The sequence below is a fragment of the Eleutherodactylus coqui genome, chromosome 2, assembly GCF_035609145.1.
Source record: "Eleutherodactylus coqui strain aEleCoq1 chromosome 2, aEleCoq1.hap1, whole genome shotgun sequence".
NCBI lineage: Eukaryota > Metazoa > Chordata > Amphibia > Anura > Eleutherodactylidae > Eleutherodactylus > Eleutherodactylus coqui.
In genome coordinates this window covers 310,703,125-310,722,971 of record NC_089838.1, presented here as the reverse complement: position 1 = coordinate 310,722,971, position 19,847 = coordinate 310,703,125, and the positions used below count along the sequence as shown (strand labels likewise).

General features: G+C 46.3%; 1 protein-coding gene across 3 annotated transcripts in view; it reads right to left on the bottom strand.

Moving 5' to 3' along the window:
* Positions 1-2,109: 2,109 nt before the first annotated feature.
* The window catches only part of LOC136612836 (CD209 antigen-like protein A), a 28,624-nt gene continuing 10,886 nt past the window's right edge, over positions 2,110-19,847 (bottom strand). Inside the window, exons 4-8 of one of the 3 annotated variants that reach the window (XM_066593543.1) lie at positions 15,478-15,525; positions 14,903-15,045; positions 9,419-9,519; positions 2,632-2,753; positions 2,110-2,450 (exon numbers count right to left, since the gene is read on the bottom strand). In XM_066593543.1, the coding sequence (XP_066449640.1) occupies positions 2,278-2,450; positions 2,632-2,753; positions 9,419-9,519; positions 14,903-15,045; positions 15,478-15,525 (587 nt within the window). In that variant the 3' untranslated portion in view covers positions 2,110-2,277. Of the gene's footprint in view, positions 2,451-2,631; positions 2,754-9,374; positions 9,520-14,902; positions 15,046-15,477; positions 15,526-19,847 lie in introns of those variants that run through there. The other 2 variants (XM_066593545.1, XM_066593544.1) reach the window with 2 other exon arrangements.

The following is a 19,847-nucleotide window of genomic DNA, read 5'->3' as shown; positions in this document are numbered from 1 at the left end:
GTGCCTCTCTCCTAATCGCGCAGCAGTCGGCTGCGACACACCTGGATCAGGAGCTTGGCCTGTGCCCACACCCTGACTTGGCCCTCCGCGTCCTCGGCCGCGTCCACGTCCTCTAGGCCTACCCCTACCCCTCAGCATGCTGTATTACCAGTGATTTGATTTCACAGGCAGGAAATAAATTGGCGCAAGACTGCAGGCCAAATATAATTTTTTCCCTTTTTTGAAAACGAAAGGCCCCACTGCCTCTAGTGAATGAATAATCTAAGTTTAATAACTGTGCTGTTTTCCTGCTAATGTGTCACAGAACGTGAGGGTAGCAGAGTTATTAACTGTGGCAGAGCAGGTATTTTTTTTCCCAATTAAGGAAAGCAAATGGCGAAGCCAGGAGTAAAACGTAGCTGGGTGCGTATGATTTTAAAGGTTGCAGACGCAGCCGACACGTGTCCACCGCCCTTAGGACGGACAGAGGCAGGACAAATAGAATTATTTTCCATTTTTTTGCACCAAAAGGCAGCACTGCGTATATTCTATGAACATGAGAAGTTTAATAACTGTGCTGTTTTCCTGCTAATGTGTCACAGAACGTGAGGGTAGCAGAGTTATTAACTGTGGCAGAGCAGGTATTTTTTTTCCCAATTAAGGAAAGCAAATGACGAAGCCAGGAGTAAAACGTAGCTGGGTGCGTATGATTTTTACAGGTTGCACACGCAGCCGACACGTGTCCACCGGCGTTAGGACGGACAGAGGCAGGACAAATAGAATTATTTTCCGTTTTTTTGCACCAAAAGGCAGCACTGCGTATATTCTATGAACATGAGAAGTTTAATAACTGTGCTGTTTTCCTGCTAATGTGTCACAGAACGTGAGGGTAGCAGAGTTATTAACTGTGGCAGAGCAGGTATTTTTTTTCCCAATTAAGGAAAGCAAATGACGAAGCCAGGAGTAAAACGTAGCTGGGTGCGTATGATTTTTACAGGTTGCACACGCAGCCGACACGTGTCCACCGGCGTTAGGACGGACAGAGGCAGGACAAATAGAATTATTTTCCGTTTTTTTGCACCAAAAGGCAGCACTGCGTATATTCTATGAACATGAGAAGTTTAATAACTGTGCTGTTTTCCTGCTAATGTGTCACAGAACGTGAGGGTAGCAGAGTTATTAACTGTGGCAGAGCAGGTATTTTTTTTCCCAATTAAGGAAAGCAAATGGCGAAGCCAGGAGTAAAACGTAGCTGGGTGCGTATGATTTTTACAGGTTGCACACGCAGCCGACACGTGTCCACCGGCGTTAGGACGGACAGAGGCAGGACAAATAGAATTATTTTCACTTGTTTTACAAGCAAAAGGCAGCACTGCGTATATTCTATGAATAATAACTGTGTTGTGGCCCTGCCAATACAATTCTTTCCCTGCAGTATCAATGGAGGGTGGAATGCTCTGCACAGGCGATTTTGAGAAGCAAAAAAAAATGCAGCACAGCTAACAGCAGCCTGGACAGTACTGCACACGGATAAATATGGCCCTAGAAAGGACTGTTGAGGTTCTTGAAGGCTACACGCACTCCTAACACTCTCCCTGCCTATGCAGCACTTCTGTCCCTAATGCCAGGTGCAACGCTCTGCAGAGCCGATTTTGAGGAAAAAAAAAATGGCACTGCTAACAGCAGCCTGCACACAGCTATCAGTGGCCCTAATAAGGACCTTTGGGGGGTCTTGAAGCCTACACTAACTACCAATTCTTTCCCTACAGCAGCTCCGGTACCAGCAGCACTGTCCCTCATCTAACTCACCAGGCATCTGAGCCGAACCGCGGGAGGGGCCGACTTTTATGTTCGGGTGACACCTGATCTTCCCAGCCACTCACAGCAGGGGGGTGGTATAGGGCTTGAACGTCACAGGGGGAAGTTGTAATGCCTTCCCTGTCTTTCAATTGGCCAAAAAAAGCGCGCTAACGTCTCAGGGAAGGAAGTGAAAGTAACCAGAACACCGCACGGTGTTCGTTACGAATAACGAACATCCCGAACACCCTAATATTCGCACGAATATCAAGCTCGGAAGAACACGTTCGCTCATCTCTAATAATGACACAAACACATTCACGAGAAATCCCCATGATGTCTGCTATTCCTGCAGCTGAAATTGGCCGATTCTCCAGTATGAGGTTGTGCACAACATCGACGATCTCCGGAACAACAACCTCTCGGTCGTCCAGGATGTTCCTCATCATTGGTGCTGAAGTGGCCCGTTTTAAATTTTTCAACCCAGTTCTTAACTGTAGACTATGAAGGGCATTGACCCCCCAATGTCTGCGACATATCACCATGAATATCCTTCGTAGACTTTCCTTGCAGAAACAAGAATTTTATCACTCCTCTGCTTTCATTTGCTGTGAATATTGCCTTAGACTCCGCCATTTTGTTTTCCCGCGTGCCGAGATCACTGTTGCCATAAGCTACAAACACAAAATTTTGAAAACATATATTAGACACATTCATGTAATATTCGTTACCATAGAAACAAAAAACAACACAAAGCCAAAGACTTATCCGCAACACCTCGTATTTAGCTCACTTCCTTCCTACATTAGACATTTAAGGGCTTATTCAACCTTATCATCTTCTTGGGAAACGTACTTGTAAGATGTTTCATAATTTGTTCCATCGACCCATGTCCAGGTTCCTTCTTCATCCATATCATGGAGTCCAATCCAATAATGTTTGTCGTAAGAAACATCAGATATAGAAACAAGGAATATCTGAAAAAGAGAGAGCAGCTAGGAGCAACGAAGCAGCCGGCCAAGACAATCAGGGGGTGAGGCCAACCACACTCTTCACGCCATATAAAAGGTAATGCTTAAAGATGAACGAGCACGCTCGGTTAAGGCAAATACTCGAACAAGTATCACTCTTGTCGATTAACTGCAAACTTGTCTAAACAAATACGGGGGGGGCAGCAGGGGTAACCGGGGGGGGGGGGGGGGGGGGATAATGAGAGAGATCTCTCTCAATCCCCCCAGCCCCCCCCCCCATTTGCTCAGATGAGTATGCAGTTACTCGACAAGAGCAATGCTCGCTCGAGTATCTGCCTTAACTGAGCGTGCACACTCATCTCTAGTAATGCTCCAATACAAAATCCAAGAGCGTTCACTGAAGGTGAATCCTAGATTCCTTTAAACTCCCAAATGAACCACTTTTGGAACTGCTTTATATGCTAGAAAAAAAACAAAACAACCTTGGCCAAAGTGCCAGAATTATTTCAGTGTGATCATTTATGAGGAGCTTGACATGGAGATGAGTGTAGGCTGTATTTTTCAGCATGTAATCAAACATTGTCATAGGCCTCCACTTATGCAATGGAGGCCAAGAAAGTGACTATTTGGCTTCTTTCAAATGCGATTTGTTGGCAAACCTTTATTTATCCCCCCCCCCCAGGGACACTGAAATTCTCACTTTTCCATTTTTGCTTTCTCCCCATTTTCAAAACGTGAAGTTTAAAGTAAAAATCAAAAATATCCCACGCCTTGAAAGAAACCAATCTTTTTTTATTTTGTTTAAAACAACGCGTTTCGACACATAATTGTGTCTTTATCAAGTTCATACATACAACATGATATGTGCTTCCTTATATAGTGGAGGATAACATACGTCTGTGGCTCACTCTCCAATTAACTAGGGGCGTGATTTTTCAATTTAGGTGATTTATTTATCACCTGTCTGACCCCGGAGCTCTCAAAACGTGATAATCTTATTTCCCTGCAGACATAACCATCTGAGGGCTTGTATTTTGCTGCACAAAGCTGTATTTTTCAGAGAAACCATTGAATGTACCAAATAATATACAGTACTGTGCAAAAAGTTTAGGCAAGTGAGGAAAATCTGCTGGAGAGTAAGAATGTTTTCAAAAATAGAAGGTGTCTGATTGGCTGCAATTTTTGTTCTGCAGCAACACAACGACCGCAAATATCCAGCCAATATCACTAAGAACTATCGTAAGGGAGAACAAGGAGTCCTGGAAGTGATATGTCCCCACAGAGCCCTGATCTCATCATCATCCAGTTGGGGATTACATGAAGAGACAGAAGGATTGGAACGAGCCAACATCCACAGAACATCTGTGCTTAGTTCTCCATGATGTCTGGAACTCCCTCACACAGGCGTTTGCAAAAACACTGTGTTTACTGTGTTTTCAGTAGGAAAGATAGAAGGACAAAAAAAGGACTTTTTTTTCAGACTTGGTGGCATAGACACCTGAGCAGGGGGATTGAAAGAGGGATGGATGGATGGATGGATGGATTGAAAGAAGGATGGAGGATTAAATGGACGGATTGAAAGAGGGATTGATGGATGGATGCAAAGAGGGATGGATGAATAGATGCAAAGGGGGATGATAGATGGAAGCAAAGAGGGATAGATGGATGCAAAGAGAGATGGATGAATAGATGCAAAGAGGGATGGATGGATGCAAAGAGAGATTGATGAATTGAAAGAGGAATGGATGGATGCAAAGAGGGATGGACGAATTGAACGAGGGATAGATGGATGCAAAGAGGGATAGATGGATGTAAAGAGGGATGGATGGATGCAAAGAGGGATGGATGGATTGAAAGAGGGATGGATGTATGCAAAGAGGTATGGATGGATGGATTGAAAGAGGGATGGATGTTTAGATGGATGCAAACAGAGATGGATGAATGGAAAGAGAGCGGTCTGCACGGAACGCTGGAGCACTGCATCGGGGTCCCGGAGGGCTCCAGTTGGGTGAGTATTAACTTTTTTTTGTACTGCTGCTAGCCCTGCCATTTGCACTGTTGAAAACATGTACTAAAGCTGTGCCACGTTATCGATAATGCTGCTAACACTGCCCATTCATTTCAATTGGCGATGCTCAGCTGAAAACGGCCAAAGATAGAACATGAAGACACTGCGTGTTTGACGCTTGTGTGAGCAGCCCCATTGAAATGAATGGGAGTGTTGTTCAGCGTTTAGCGCTGGGCTGAAAAGGCAGGGCTAAACACTGCAAAAGCGTCTGTGTGAGGGCGGCCTTATGGTCGGCCTCCAGCAGCGAGGTAAACAATAAGTAAACTAATAAAAGCAAAATAAAAAATAGAGGTAGTTATTACAACCTGCTACCCGTGGAGTTGGATACGGTGAGATGCTAATTTGTCGTGCTGCCAGCCGTATGTGGGTAGGGACCCATTCCGGACAAAAGTCATTAAATACAAAAAGTGGAGAACTAAACAATAATGGGGGTAGTAGTCCTTGCACGCCTGCAGTGTTGTGTTCTACTCAAAGCAGTAATTCAATGATGGGAAGGAACTCCAGGAAACTTTTTTTTTTTTTTCAAATCCAATTTTTATTATGGTTTACATAGGGTATACAAGGAATCTGACATCATTTCTACACAGGCAGACATTCAAATGGACTTCAGTCCAATGCGTAACGACGCTCCCACAAAATGACTCCTCTACATACCTATTATTCTCCACTTGAAAAATCTAAAACAACATTAACTATTAGAATGATCGAACTGGGGAGCTTTGACGTCCGGCAACGGACTGAGCTGACATTCAACCTTTAACAGTCTGCACTAACTAAGACGAACAGGACAAGACAAACACTGACACTCACAGTAAGGGAGGGGGGCGGGACGTTGGGAGGGGAGTAGAATAGGGGGAACCACCAAAGCGGGTGGTTCAGGGGGGTTACCTCTCACACATCCCACAACGCCGCGGATCTCACCTCTCGCCAAGGAGCCCAAGTCACAATGAATTTGTCATAGGTATTATTTGACCAGCTGTGCAGTTCCTCCAAGGAGTATAAGCTGTCCACTCTCTCCCTCCAGAGACCCAGCGAAGGGGGAACCCTCTGAAGCCAAAGGCGGGGAATGAGGGATTTAGCTGTGTCTATTAGTAGGGCAACTAGTTTGTTCTTTTTTGGGTGGAAATGTTTACTCGGCCTCCACAAGAAAACCAGGTCAGGGGATAGGCAGACACCGGGCGCAACCTTTTCAATGATTTTCCCTACATCCCTCCAGAAGGGGGTCAACACCGGGCAATCCCACCAGATGTGTAGATATGAGCCCATCTCTCTCATACATCTCCAGCAGGAATCTTGAGGAGCGAGCTTATGTTCAAATAGCCATTGTGGCGTTCGGTACCATCTGACTAGTAACTTGTAGTGAGCCTCTTGTGCAATTACGCAGGGGGTGAGTCCGAAGGATGTATCAAGGATCGTCCCGGTCTCCTCCTCCGTGAGCCGGATGCCCAGCTCCCTCTCCCACGATGTAAGAAAAGCTGGTTTGTAGGGTAGGAAGGGGGAAATAAAGGTCCTGCGAATAAACGATATCTTTTTGTGTGAGGTTCTATTATCTGACCAGGACTTTTCAAACACAGTGAGGGGTCTGGTCGATTTGAACTTCCCGAGAAATTCTTTGAAGACACCCGCCAGTTGAGCACCCTCTAAGAAGGAGAGGGATTCCGTGGGGAATAGTTTTTGGAGGATCGTCGGGGGTGTTAAATGCGCCAGCGCTTGCATGTTGGCTATGGTGATCGACCTGCATTTGCTCCAAACAGGTGCCCGGGGTCGATCGCCTTGTGAGTTCATTAATCCAGGTATCACATCAATGGGGGAGATAGGCGAGGGAGACGGCGCCAGCTCCGTTCTGAGCTTATCCCACACTTCGCAAGGTCCCCTAAGGAGGGGGTTAAACGTTTTGGCCCGGTATTGGGCACTTGTGGGTAGCCATAACATCTCAGATAGCGGCACGTTACTATGCTCTACTAACAGCCTTGAGAGCGGTTCGTCATACCTTAATCTAGAGATGTCCCACCAGTAGCGGAGTTGAGCTGCGCAATAATAATCGTAAAGGTTGGGGAGATCCACACCCCCCTCCCTTTTCTTTCTAGTCATCAAACCCTGTGCTAATCTCGGTCTCCTCTGTCTCCATATGAACGCCGAAAAAGCCGCACGCATTAGTTTGAAAAATTTAGTGGGTAGGTGAATAGGGAGCATTCTTATTTTGTAAAGAATGAGAGGGAGGATATATGTCTTTATAATATTCTTTCTCCCCAGCCAGGAGATATAGGGAATGTCATATGACTTGAGCAATTGTTTGACCCGGGCAATGAGGGGAATGAAATTAGTAGCGTACAGGTCTTCCGCTTTTTTGGTCAATTTAATCCCAAGGTATTCCAAATGGGAAGACGACCAAGTGAAAGGGGAGTTGCTTCTTAAGATTTCAAATTGCCTTTGCGGGATGGAGACATTCAGTGCTGTTGATTTCGTAAAATTAATCTTAAAATTTGAGAATGCCACGAACTCTTCAAGCAGTTCAGAGAGTCTGGGGAGACTCTTCTGGGGCTCCGTGACCACAAAGGCGATGTCGTCGGCGAAAGCCGCCGCCGAGATCTGCTGTTCTCCCACCTGCAGGCCCTTAAATCCCGGGTCTTGTCTGACCCTCAGGAGGAGGGGCTCGAGGGACAAGATGAACAGTGATGGGGAGAGGGGGCAACCCTGCCGCGTGCCATTTTTTATAAGGAAGGGAGGGGAGAGGATCTCATTAATTTTCAGCCTTGCATTTTGGCAGCCATAGAGTGAGAAGATCGCTCGTGTAAACTGCACCGGAAGACCGAAGGCCAGCAGCACTCTCTCCATGTACAGCCAGTCCACCCTATCAAAAGCCTTTTCGGCGTCAGTACCTACTAGGGCGAGTGGAATCCTGTGATGTTGGGCGAACCTGGCTGCATGGAGGAGTTTGATGCAGTTGTCTCTCCCCTCCCTCCCTCCAACAAAGCCCGCCTGTTCTGGGTCAATCAGACCGGCCATAAACGGCTCCAGTCTTTTCGCTAGCAATTTAGCCCACAGCTTCATATTTAGATTAATCAAAGATATGGGGCGGTAGCTGCCGCATAACTCCGGGTCCTTATTGTCTTTGAGGATTAAGGTGATATGGGCTTCCTGGGACTGACGCGGCAGAGACGCCCCCCCTAAAAGGTCATTAAACAAGGATGTCAGTCTTGGTTTTAATGTAGCGAGGAAGGCTTTATAATATTGTATTGGTAGGCCGTCCGGGCCCGGACTTTTATTAGGGGGACTCGAGGAGATCAGCGCCTCCACTTCCTCCTGTGTGACCTGAGTGACCAGAGTTGCGGCACCCGCAGGGTCTAGTTTCGGCATATTGAGTTGCTCCAGAAATTTGTCTACATGGGCCGCGAGATTCGCTACTGGGGGTGTATTATGGGTGTCTCGAAGGTTGTACAGGTTCGAGTAAAATCTCTGGAACTCCGTTGCAATATCTCTGGAGGTGGTCAGTGTTGTCCCCGTGGGGGATTTGATTGCTCTGATTTGGTTTTTTGCCCTAGCTTTTTTAATCATCGACGACATGAGCTTGCTGCCTTTATTTCCCTGGGCGTATATTTTGTGTCTAAAATGCAGCTGACTTTTGTTGAATTTAGCGTTGAGCAGGAGTTTCAGGTCTGCCCTTGCTGCCGCAAGTTCAGACAGGTTCTGCTTCGCCTGGGAGAGTTTCACAGTCAACTCCAGACTGGCGATCTGTGAAAGCTTCTCATCAATGGCTTTCTGGTTTCTTTTCTTAATCCGTGAGCCCAGGGCTATAAGTAGGCCACGCATATAAGCCTTATGGGCTTCCCAGACCACAGGTGAACTCGACTCTTCTGTTGAGTTGAGACAGAAATATTCTTCTAGGTATTTTGATAAGTATTCCCTATCCTCTAATTGATCTAAAAGGGAGGGGTTCAATGACCATCTCCACTCCCTGGCTAGAGGCTGGGGGAGACGCAGAGAAGTATGCACCGGGGCGTGATCAGAAATCGTCATAGTATCAATGTTCGAGCTGATCAGGGACGGAAGAAGGGAGGAGGAGACCAGGACGTAATCCAGTCTCTGGAATGTGGAATGCACGGAGGAGAAAACTGAAAAATCTTTCGTGGTGGGGTGCAAGGTACGCCAGGTATCTACTAAGCCCAAATCTTGGAGCCGATTACCGAGTTTTTTCAGTTTTCTTTGGGATATATGTGAGCGGCCCGAGGAGGAGTCTACCGTGGGGTTGAGGGTAACATTCAGGTCGCCCGCTAAAATAATCTGGCCCTGACTGAAGTGTTTTAAGATTTCAAGGTGCTTTAGCAACCAAGGTATTTGATCTGTATTTGGAGTGTATAAGTTGGCTAAGGTTATTTTAGAATTGTTCAGAGTGCCCCTGATGAACAGGACTCTGCCCTCGTCGTCTCTGAATTGAGCCTCCTCGACAAAATTAATTGCTCTATGAAGAAAAATGGAGACCCCCTTCGAGGCCGACGAGGGGTGAGTGCAGTGGAACGCATAGGGGAATGTCTTCCCTGGTTGGGAAAAAGTTTTATTACCTTTGTAGTGGGTCTCCTGGAGGAAGAGAATTTTAGTGTCGTACCTCCTCAGTAGCAACTCGAGGCTGTGGCGTTTGGAGGGCGAGTTGAGACCTTTGGCGTTGATGGAGGTGAAACGCAGTCCATTCATGACGAGAACCCCGTACTATATATGAGAAAGAGCACAGGTGAGTAATCGATACAGAGTTAGCAGTTGTAGAGAGTGGGAACGGGCTCCGCAAGCACTCTCCTACGCGATACCCGGGTTTGGTGGCGGGGAGAGGCGCGAGGGAAGGAGGGGTAGGTGAGACAGGAGGGGGAGTAAGACACAAGTAGGTGGGGGTTCAAACAATCAAAGTCAGCAAAGTAAACAACGTACAGATAAATCTCTGCAGCCGAGCTTCCGCTGGCAGAGAAAACTTATTTAGAGTGTGCCCCGGGGGGGTCCAATGACTCCCTACTTAGGGCCCACTCTAGGGGCAGTCTGCCGAGATCCCACCAAGCAACGGCTCGGCGGGAGGTCAACGAGTTAGTTTCGGCCTGGACGAAACAGGCACCCACAGCCCACTATTAAATGACAGAAAAGAAAGCCTTTAACCAGTCAAACATAGGTATCGGAGGTTCTAAATACTTGCATCAATAACAGCTTATACTCGTTCTACAAAACATTCTTTCAGAGTTTTACATAATCACCGGTCCGGGTAATGTGCTCTGCGATATCAAGTCCCGAAAGAAGAGCGTTACTCCGCCACGAACACAAAGTCCGGGACTCCATACCGGTCCGCAGATCCGCTCAACGTCGGCCCTCCGTTGTCGCCAGCTATAGGAACAAAGGTTAGCAGGCAAAAAAGAGAAAGAAGCACAACCGGAACCTGAACCAGCCGACCACCGAGGGGCCATCTCCAAGTCGCTCAAGAGTTGGCCATGGAAGGAAGGGCCCGACGGCTTGTCACCGGGTCTGGGGGCAAAACAGGAGAGATCACTCTCCGGCACAAGCGAATCACGAGTCCTGCTTGGGCTTTTTCTTTTTCCCTTTCGGGGATTTCGTGCTGCCCGCCAGCAGCCAGTCTCCTGGACTCTCTAAAGGCTGGAACTGGGGGAGGTCCGGGAGAGGTTGCCAGTTGGAAAGCTCGATCGGATCCATTTCCAGTAGGTCCCACAGCTCCCGCATCTCTTCTTGGGAGCGTATGTTGACCCTCTTACCCTTGATGGTCGCACCGATGCCAAAAGGGAACAGCCACGCGTACCTGATCTCACGAGCTCTCAAGATTTCCAGCAAGGGACGCAAGGCTCGGCGCTTCACCAGGGTGGAGGGCGCCAAGTCCTGGAAGATCGAGATCGGCGCTCCCTCGAACTTCAGATCCTTAAAGATTCTGGCCGCCCTAAGGACCGCTACTGCGTCTGAGAAAGACAAAACTTTACAAATAACGTCCCTTGGCGGTTCAGAGGGGCCCGACGGTGGTCTGAGGGCCCGATGGATCCTCTTAACGCAAATAGTAGACGATCTCTCCTCTCCCAATAAGGTGGCAAAAATCACTTTAGCGACTTTTTCCAGGCATTCGTTTGCATAAGATTCAGGGATGCCTTTAAAGCGCAGATTATTCCGCCTGTTCCTGTTTTCTAAGTCCTCCTGGAGCAGGAGAGACCTATTTAATTGCTGGTGCTGTTCCTTTAAGGCTTGCTCAACCTGCAGAGAGTGAGAAGCAAAGGCTGCAGCGGAGGACTCAAGATCTTCCACCCTGTGCCCCATTAGTTTGAACTCCTCTTTTATCTCTGCTAAATCAGCACTAATGGGGCGCAGGGCTTGTGACAGCAGGTTCTTCATGAAGCCCTTGGATATGGACTCACCATCTTCTTCCTCCGAGGACTGTTCTCCTTCATCCACATGGCTGAGAGCGGGAGCGAGCGCTCGTGCCGGCGCCATCTTCGCCAGGGGCCGCGGGGAGCGAGAGGAGCGATCCTTGAAGAAACCCCTCATGTCAGCTTGCGTTCTGGACGGGCGAGGGGTGCCCTGCAGGTCAGAGCTTTTCTCCTTGCTCGTCTTGCCCATCTTTTTGTCGGCTGTGCGCTGCTGTAAGGTGCCGTGGGTGTCCGTTTGTGAGAGCGCAGCTATTAAGCAGCCATTGCGCTCGGCGTCCAGGCTCCGCCCCCCGAACTCCAGGAAACTTTTGACTCTTTATTGCAGGGAGAAAGGGGGCTGGGGTTCTTGCAGTAAATAAACACAATTTACATTCACTTACAGTAACTGTTAATTTGAGGTAGTGAGTGACTTGGAATTACATTAGTAGACATAGTATTGAAACACTTTTTCAGGATGCTGTGAAAACATGTGGCCGTAAAACACTTTCAGCTTTCATCCCTGGCTTTGACTAATGTTTGGTAGATAGATTCATAGAATCATATAGAATCCTAAAATGGTAGAGTTGGAAGGGACCTCCAGGGTCATCGGGTCCAACCCCCTGCTCAGTGCAGGATCACTAAATCATCCCAGACAGATGTCTGTCCAGCCTTTGTTTGAAGACTTCCATTGAAGGAGAACTCACCACCTCCAGTGGCAACCTGTTCCACTTATTCATCCCCCACACTGTCTAATATCTAATCTGTCTCCTCTCTTCCATTTCATCCCATTGCTTCTAGTCTTTCCTTGTACCGATGAGAATAGGGCTGATCCCTCTGCACTGTGACAGCCATTCAGATATTTGTAAACAGCTATTAAAGGAGATGTCTCGAGGAAGCAGTTAAATTTTTTTTTTGCCCAGTCCCCCCCATTAAGTACACATTACTAAGCCCCCCTGTAAATGACATTTCTAGCTGGTTTGTACTTACCGTTCCAGCGTTTCAGCAACTTATAAAAGTTTTCTCAAGATGGCCGCCGGCTCTTTCCCCGTCGCTCGCTGCAGCCCGACGTGCGCGCTCCCGAGACGCCGCCAGCTGTGTCTCCATGGCAACCGGACGCATCGCAGCCGCCGACCAGACGCCCCGCAGCCGCCGACCAGACGCCCACCGCCAGGCAGCAGGTAACCGGCGCTAGCCCCCGGCTCCCCAGCGCTAGACCCTCAGCCCAGGTGAAGGCCCCGGAGCCCAGCGCTAGGTTCCGGAGCCCAGCGCTAGTTCCCCCGGCCTAGCGGCAGCCCCCCCCCGGCCTAGCGGCAGCCCCCCCGGCCTAGCGCTAGTTCCCCCATCACAGCGGCAGCCCCCCCCCCCGGCCTAGCGACAGCCCCCCCATCGCAGCGGCAGCCCCCCCCGGCCTAGCGACAGCCCCCCCATCGCAGCGACAGCCCCCCCGGCCTAGCGCTAGTTCCCCCATCACAGCGGCAGCCCCCCCCGGCGCAGCGACAGCCCCCCCCCGGCGCAGCGCTAGTTCCCCCGGCGCAGCGCTAGTTCCCCCGGCGCAGCGCTAGTTCCCCCCCGACCCATCACTTACCAGGGACGCTTCTCGGGGCTGCTGGGCTGGGCTTCTCCGCTGGGCAGCTCCAGTTTCTGCACCTTCCTCTAACAGAGGAAGGTGCAGAATGGCCGCTGCAGCGCGCTCCCGAGCAGTGACAGCTCGTCTGCGCATGCGCAGAAGAGCTGTAGCGGGGAGCACACTGAAGCGGCTCGTGCTGAATGGAGAAGACCGGACTGCGCAAGCGCGTCTAAAAAAGCAAGCTGCCAGCGAATTTAGACGGAACCATGGAGACGAGGACGCCAGCAACGGAGCAGGTAAGTGGAATAACTTCTGTATGGCTCATATTTAATGCACAATGTACATTACAAAGTGCATTAATATGGCCATACGGAAGTGTATAACCCCACTTGGTTTCGCGAGACCACCCCTTTAAGTCTGCTCACAGCCATTTTTTTTGCAAGCTAAACATTCCCAGATCCCAGATTACTGACTTGCTTCTTCCTTCTACCCTTCTGCTTCTCTTCTCTCCCTCTATCTCTCTCTCTTCTTCTAACTCTCCAGCATAAACTTGGCTCATTTTCTTTCCTCCTCTGTTCTCTCTCTTTCTCCCAATAACCTTAATTTCTTAGCACTCACACTTAATGTTCTTCTTCCCACCGCACTGGCTAGAGTAGATGGTTGTCTTTTATCTCCCTGGTCTCAGGTTCTTTTGGACTAAACTCTCTCCAGGCCTGGACTAGACTGCTTAACCCTACCCATTTTCTTTTATACTCTCCCCACTAACCAATCCTAAACTAAGGGAAAGCTTAACTAGCCAATTCCTAATCTAGCTAGGGTTGACTAACAGGTATTAGAGCAGATTAGGGTGAATTCTGCATAGTCATACAGTGCTAGGTAGTGAGAAGTACAAAAATTAATACTTTGCTCACCATTTAAAGTCACAAACCCATAATTACACACACACACATTTTATATATATATATATATATATATATATATATATATATATATATATATATATATATATATATATATATATATGCACTTACATTATACAATACTAGTAATGCTGTGGGACCCCGCAGCACGCGTACGTAGAAGAATTGATGCTGCTTTGAAGGCAAAGGGCGGTCACACCATATATATTGATGTCATTCAAATTTCTCTTTTGTTCATTCACTTTGTATTTTGTCAATCAACGGAAGTAGCTATTAACACTTCTATTTTTGAAAACATTTAGGCCTCATGCACATGGGGTAAATTGAATTGCGGATCCCGTGCTTGTCAACGGGCATGGGCGATCTGCTACTCAAATTGCCCATAGATGTGAGTGGAGATTCCTCTCTCCATGCACACAAGTGGATTCTATTTGCCAACACAATGTGCCAAAAATAAAATCACAGCATGCTCTATTTTAGAGCAGGCTACACACAAAGGTCTCCCATTGAAGTCAATGGAAGCCATCCATCCCGCAGCACTTCCACAATGAGCATTGTAGAAGTGTTGCGGATCCATGCCATTGCCTAGACGACAGCGTAGGGAAATCTGCACTGGCATGCCAACAGCACATCCGCAGTACAGGGGAAAAGAAGAAATGACAGGTAAGCAGGGTCGTCGGCAGCGGGCACGGGCGGATTCCATGCAGGATTCCCCACACGGAATCCATGTGTGCCATGTGCATGAGGCCTTATACTTTGCAGCAATTTCTCCACATCTGCTAAAACTTTTGCAAGGTTTCTACTGAAAATCTTAAAAAAAAATTCTAAATGGGGTTTGATGTTGGCCAGGTTTGATATTACAGGCAATTAAATTCAATTGCAACTTTGCATGTAATACCAACCCTTGCAACTGCGGTGGGAATGGAGCTGTCTACTTCCGTTCAGTGCGGCAGCCTGACCAACAGTTGATCAGAGGGAGTCCCAGGGGATGGAGGACAAGCCATCAATAGTTTACAACCAAACACACTTTGCAACCAAACTAGCAAAGAAACAGATTACAGAAATACTAGAAATCAAACACCAATGGATTCTAGAAGTGACGGTTGATTTCATAGATACAATCCTTCACCCATTGACATGATAGAGCTGATGGTTAGTGATGTAAATTAATGCCCTTTGGCCATATTGGCAGTTTGAGCTGCCATGTTGCACCATTATCTCACCTGCTCCCGCTCACTGGTGATTGAAGCTAGGTCAGCCCCTTTCTTGAGACATGAATCTCTGGTCTGTGACCAAGTAGCTTCTACTACAGTAAAGGAATAGCAACTGTCATCAAGCTTCTTCCATCCGTCCTCACAAGTCTTCTCTGAAAACCAAAATAAAATACGATTTACATGCCGGAGGACATTATTTCCCCCGAGCCATCCACGGCCCTCCCCTACGGTCTAGAACAGCATGCAACCCATCTCAGTTACCTTCTAGGAAGGGTTTCTCACTTCCTCACACGCTGAAGGTACGGTGGCCATTTATCTTCAATTCTTGGAGAAGCCTTTTTACTCTACTGGACATCCATGTGTTTGCATGCTCATACCACTGTTATTACCCTGCGCCTTTAACGTTATCATTATGTTCCTACTACTTACATCGGCCATGTTGGACTGGCTAGTTTTCGGGTCATGTGTAGGAGAGCTATTTTGCACATTTTTCTTAAGAAGCATTTTCTGTTTTTTGAAATGAGTATTTATGGATTTCCCAATTCCACAACCGTTCCCTGATGTCACTTCACTTGTTGACTTACCCTTTAATGACGTATGTAGATCATCCATAGCTGAAGAAAGGTTATGTACTGCAGGAAAAAATATTGTGGTTAGTATCTTATTGACATGAAGAGCACTGTGCAGTGTCTGTACATTATTTAATGGGGTCTGAGGACGAGTGTAACCATAGATGGTGCAAAAAATTGTATGAAACCTGAGGTCTAAGGAGCACAAAGTCTTATGTACCACATAGTAAAACAGAAGGACTGTAAATAGTTCATCAATAAGTGGATGTACCAGTACAGTTTTTGCATTACGGGCGGCCCATTTGCTTCCAGGGTATTTTCACATTGGAAATGCAGAATTTAGGGCATATTAAAAAGTTGATCCTCTGGATATGGGAGAGCTTTTTATTACTGTGTTTCCTCGAAAATAAGACCCTGTCTTATGTTAATTTTTGCCCCAAAAAGGCCCTAAGTCTTATTTTTAGGGGATATCTTATTATAGTTACCTAGCAGGCTCGGTCCCGGTCACTCCTGCTGCTCTCCGTTTTGTTCAGTCCTCGGCCGCCTCCAGTTCCCACCTCTAGGAATTGATGGCTTTGAATGGTTCATCGAGCGCTGCTCAGCCAATCAATGCAGCGGTCAATGAACCAATGCGATGGTTGTGATTGGTTCATCAAGCGCTGCTCAGCCAATCAATGCAGCGCTCAATGAACCAATGTGATGGTTGTGATTGATTAATCATGCGCTGCATTAATTGGCGGAGTAGCAGTTGAAGAACCAATAAAAGCCATTGCATTGTGGAGGTAGGATTTATGAATTGGCTGAGCCACGGCATTGTTTGGCCAATTCATAAATACCGTGTCCACAAAGCTCGGGCCTATTTTTGGGGTAGGGCTTATAGTTCAAATCTGGGTAGGGCTTTTTTTCGGGGTAGGTATTATTTTCAGGGAAACAGGGTGCAATGTAAGATCCCTTTAGAGGGTTTCTGTTATGTCCGTGCAACATCAGGGCACCAAGCCTCAGCACAGACGCAAGACAGCATTCATACAAACGCCTTAAGCACACAAAAAATGCATACTAAACACCAAGATCAGACTGCGAACTGGTCTCACGGGCAGACATAACATATCCCTACTCTAACAGGACAATTACCACGTGAAACCTACCTGCAAGCAGGGTGATCGTCCCGATAAGTACTACTCTGTGCTGAAACATAGGAACCTAACTATCCCTAGATGGCAAACGATCCACAACAAGACAGGACTATTCACACCTGATGTCTTGAAACCTCCACAGACACTGAACATTTCACTGTTCAAACCAACACCTCAGGGACTTGCACACAAAATAGAACAGGACTCTTCATACACCATGTCTGGCACCTGCACAGACCCAATGAACACTGTTAACACACATATCTGGTCACCTCCACAGACATGAACCACACATCATGCATAAACAAAAAACCCTAGTGCACATGTCTAACCTAGCGAACGGTGAGAGGCACACTACAGACTAGACATGCATAACATGGGATTAACACAGAATGCATAAACATGAAAAAAAGGACCAGCATTCTCTGGCAAGAGAGGCTGATATTTATGTGCCACAGACCAGGAGGATTGGGTGGCTGGAGAATACTACACCCAGCCAGATCAATTAACCCCCAGCTGTGAAGCTGTGCTCATGGAAACCTATAGAATCACAGGTCCCAGCCTCACAACTTAACAGAATCTCCCCTTCAAAAAGGGGGCCTCTGGACCCTAAGGGCATTTAAAAAAATTAGCCGCTTCTCCAACAGACACATGTAATACAGGACTTATCATACGGGGCTAACACAAATGCAAACCACTGTGACTTACACAAATGGCCTCAGTCACAGTAGCCTGCAAAGACAAGTGCACAAGGCCAGAGGGAAAAAGATGGCAACCCTCCCTACTGACACATCCATACTGGTCTAGAGCAGGACGTATACTTGTCAGGTAGTAGAGGGAATAAAACACAGGTACATACCACAGCGGTCTACCGCAAAAGGTCAGGCAGGTCATTATGTTACATCCGCCAGGCAGAATATCTAAAATATGCAGTGAATAGAACCCATTGATTGCAATGGGTTTGTTCAAATCACCATGGTTTCGCATGTGCGCATTTCACGTAATTAAAAAAAGCAGCATGGTCTAATTTTGTGCACATTTGTGCAACAAAAGTCCACATTGAACTATTTGGGGAGCGCACAAATGCATAAATTTTATACGTTTGGAAGTGGACTTCAACCAAAGCATGGTAGGGCTGTAGAAACTCTTTGGGTTAGAATACATGGAGAGAACAACACAAAGGACACCATTATAGGCATTTACTATAGGCCGCCTAGACAAGCAGAAGATATGGATGAACTCTTTCTACATCAGATGACCAAGTTCTCAAAAAGTATGGTACAGTGATCATGGGAGATTTTAACTATTCCAATACTTGTTGAGAATCTCTGTCAGGCAAAAGTAATCGGTCTAACTAATTCCTATTCTGTCTGACAACTTTATCTTCCAAAAGGTAAAAGAGAAAACAAGGGGATCTGCTATCTTGGACCTAATTCTTACCAACTGGGAGGAAATGGTTGAGGAAGTATGGGTGGCTGGGACCTTAGGAAGCAAGGATCATGCTATCATTGAATTTTGGATAAAAAGGGGAGGAAGACCTGAGAAGGCTCAGACCTCAAAGTTGGATTTCAGAAAGGCAGATTCTAATGAAAGCAGAAAGAGGGTAGGAAGAATCCAGTGGCGGGATGTTCTTAAGAACAGAAATGTCCAAGAACATTTGTTAACAATTGTTAATGAATTGTTAAAAATCCCTAAAAGAAGGAAGAATGGGGAGTTTTTAAACAGACCAGAATGGATGAACAAAGAACTTAAATACATGCTAAAAATGAAGAAAATATGTTGATCAAATGGAAAGACAGGAGCATATCTAAAAAAGAATGTAATGCAGTCTGCAGAAAATGTAGGGTAAGTGTCAGAAAGGCTAAAGCTAATAATGAACTAAGGCTTGCAAGAGAGGCCAAAAGCAATAAAAAGGATTTTAAGGGTATGTAAAACGCAAAAGAAAAGTCAAAATTCTATAGGATGTTTACAGATTGAAACAGGGTGAATTGGTTAAAAATAATGTTGAGAAGGTCAAACTTTTAAATTCCTATTTTGTATCAGTTGTGCTTCATGAAGTAAATGTAACAGCAACTGATTTTCCCTGTGCTATCAAAGTAATCAAAGAATGCAGGCTCTCTATAAACAGAGAGATGATAAGGGATCAATTAATTAACTTAAATAAATTCAAGTCTCCAGGTCCAGTTAATTACATCCTAGGATACTAAAGGAAGCAGCATATGTAATTGCTAAACCACTCGCCGAAATCTTTGAAAATTCACGAAGAACAGTAGAAGTCTCAAAAAATTGGATAAGGACAAATGTTGTCCCTATCTTCAAAAAGGGGAAGGAGGTGGATCCAGGAAACTATAGGATTGTTAGCCTTACTTCTATACCAGGAAAGATCTTTGAACAAACTATTAAACAGCATGTAAGTAGATTCATAGAATGGTAGAGTTGGAAGGGACCTCCAGGGTCATCTGGTTCAACCCCCTGCTCAGTGCAGGATCAACGCAGACAGAATACTTGAATGAGAATGGTTACGCCATTCTCTTTCAAGTACTTCAACGTACTTGAGTGAGAATGGAGTAACCAGAGCCAGCCTTGGTTTGTAACTAACAAGTCATGCCAGACAAAGCATTTGACATATTATCTCATACCATCCTTATTGAAAAAAATGACAAAATATGGGATCAGCAAGACAACTGTTAGATGGATTCATAAGTGGCCGAGTAATCATACTGAAAGAGTGGTCATAAATGGCTGCACATCCAACTGGAAGAATGTCTGAAGTAAGGTACCACAAGGCCGTATCCTGGGCCCAGTGTTGATCAACATTTTTATAAATGATCTAGATGAGAAAGTTGAGAGAAATCTGATTAAATTCACCAATGACATAAAGCTAGGAAGGATAGCTAACATGAGACAAGAAAAAGAGGATTCAAAAATATCTAGTCAAGCTTGAAGAGTGGGCGCTGACTATCAAAATGGTATTCAAACAGGGAGAAATTCAAAGTCCTACATCTGGGCAAGAAAAATGAAAAAAGTACATACAAAATGGGAGGAACTGAGTTAAACAGCAGCACATGTGAAAAAGACTTGGATATGCTAACAGATCATAGACTGAACAGCAGCAAAAAGGCAAACAGAATTCTGGGATGTATTAAGAAAACCGTAGAGTCTAAATTGCGTGAGGTAAATATTCACTTCTATTCTTCAAGGGTCAGACCTCATCTGGAATACATAGACAAACTGGAGCAAGTTCAGAGAAGA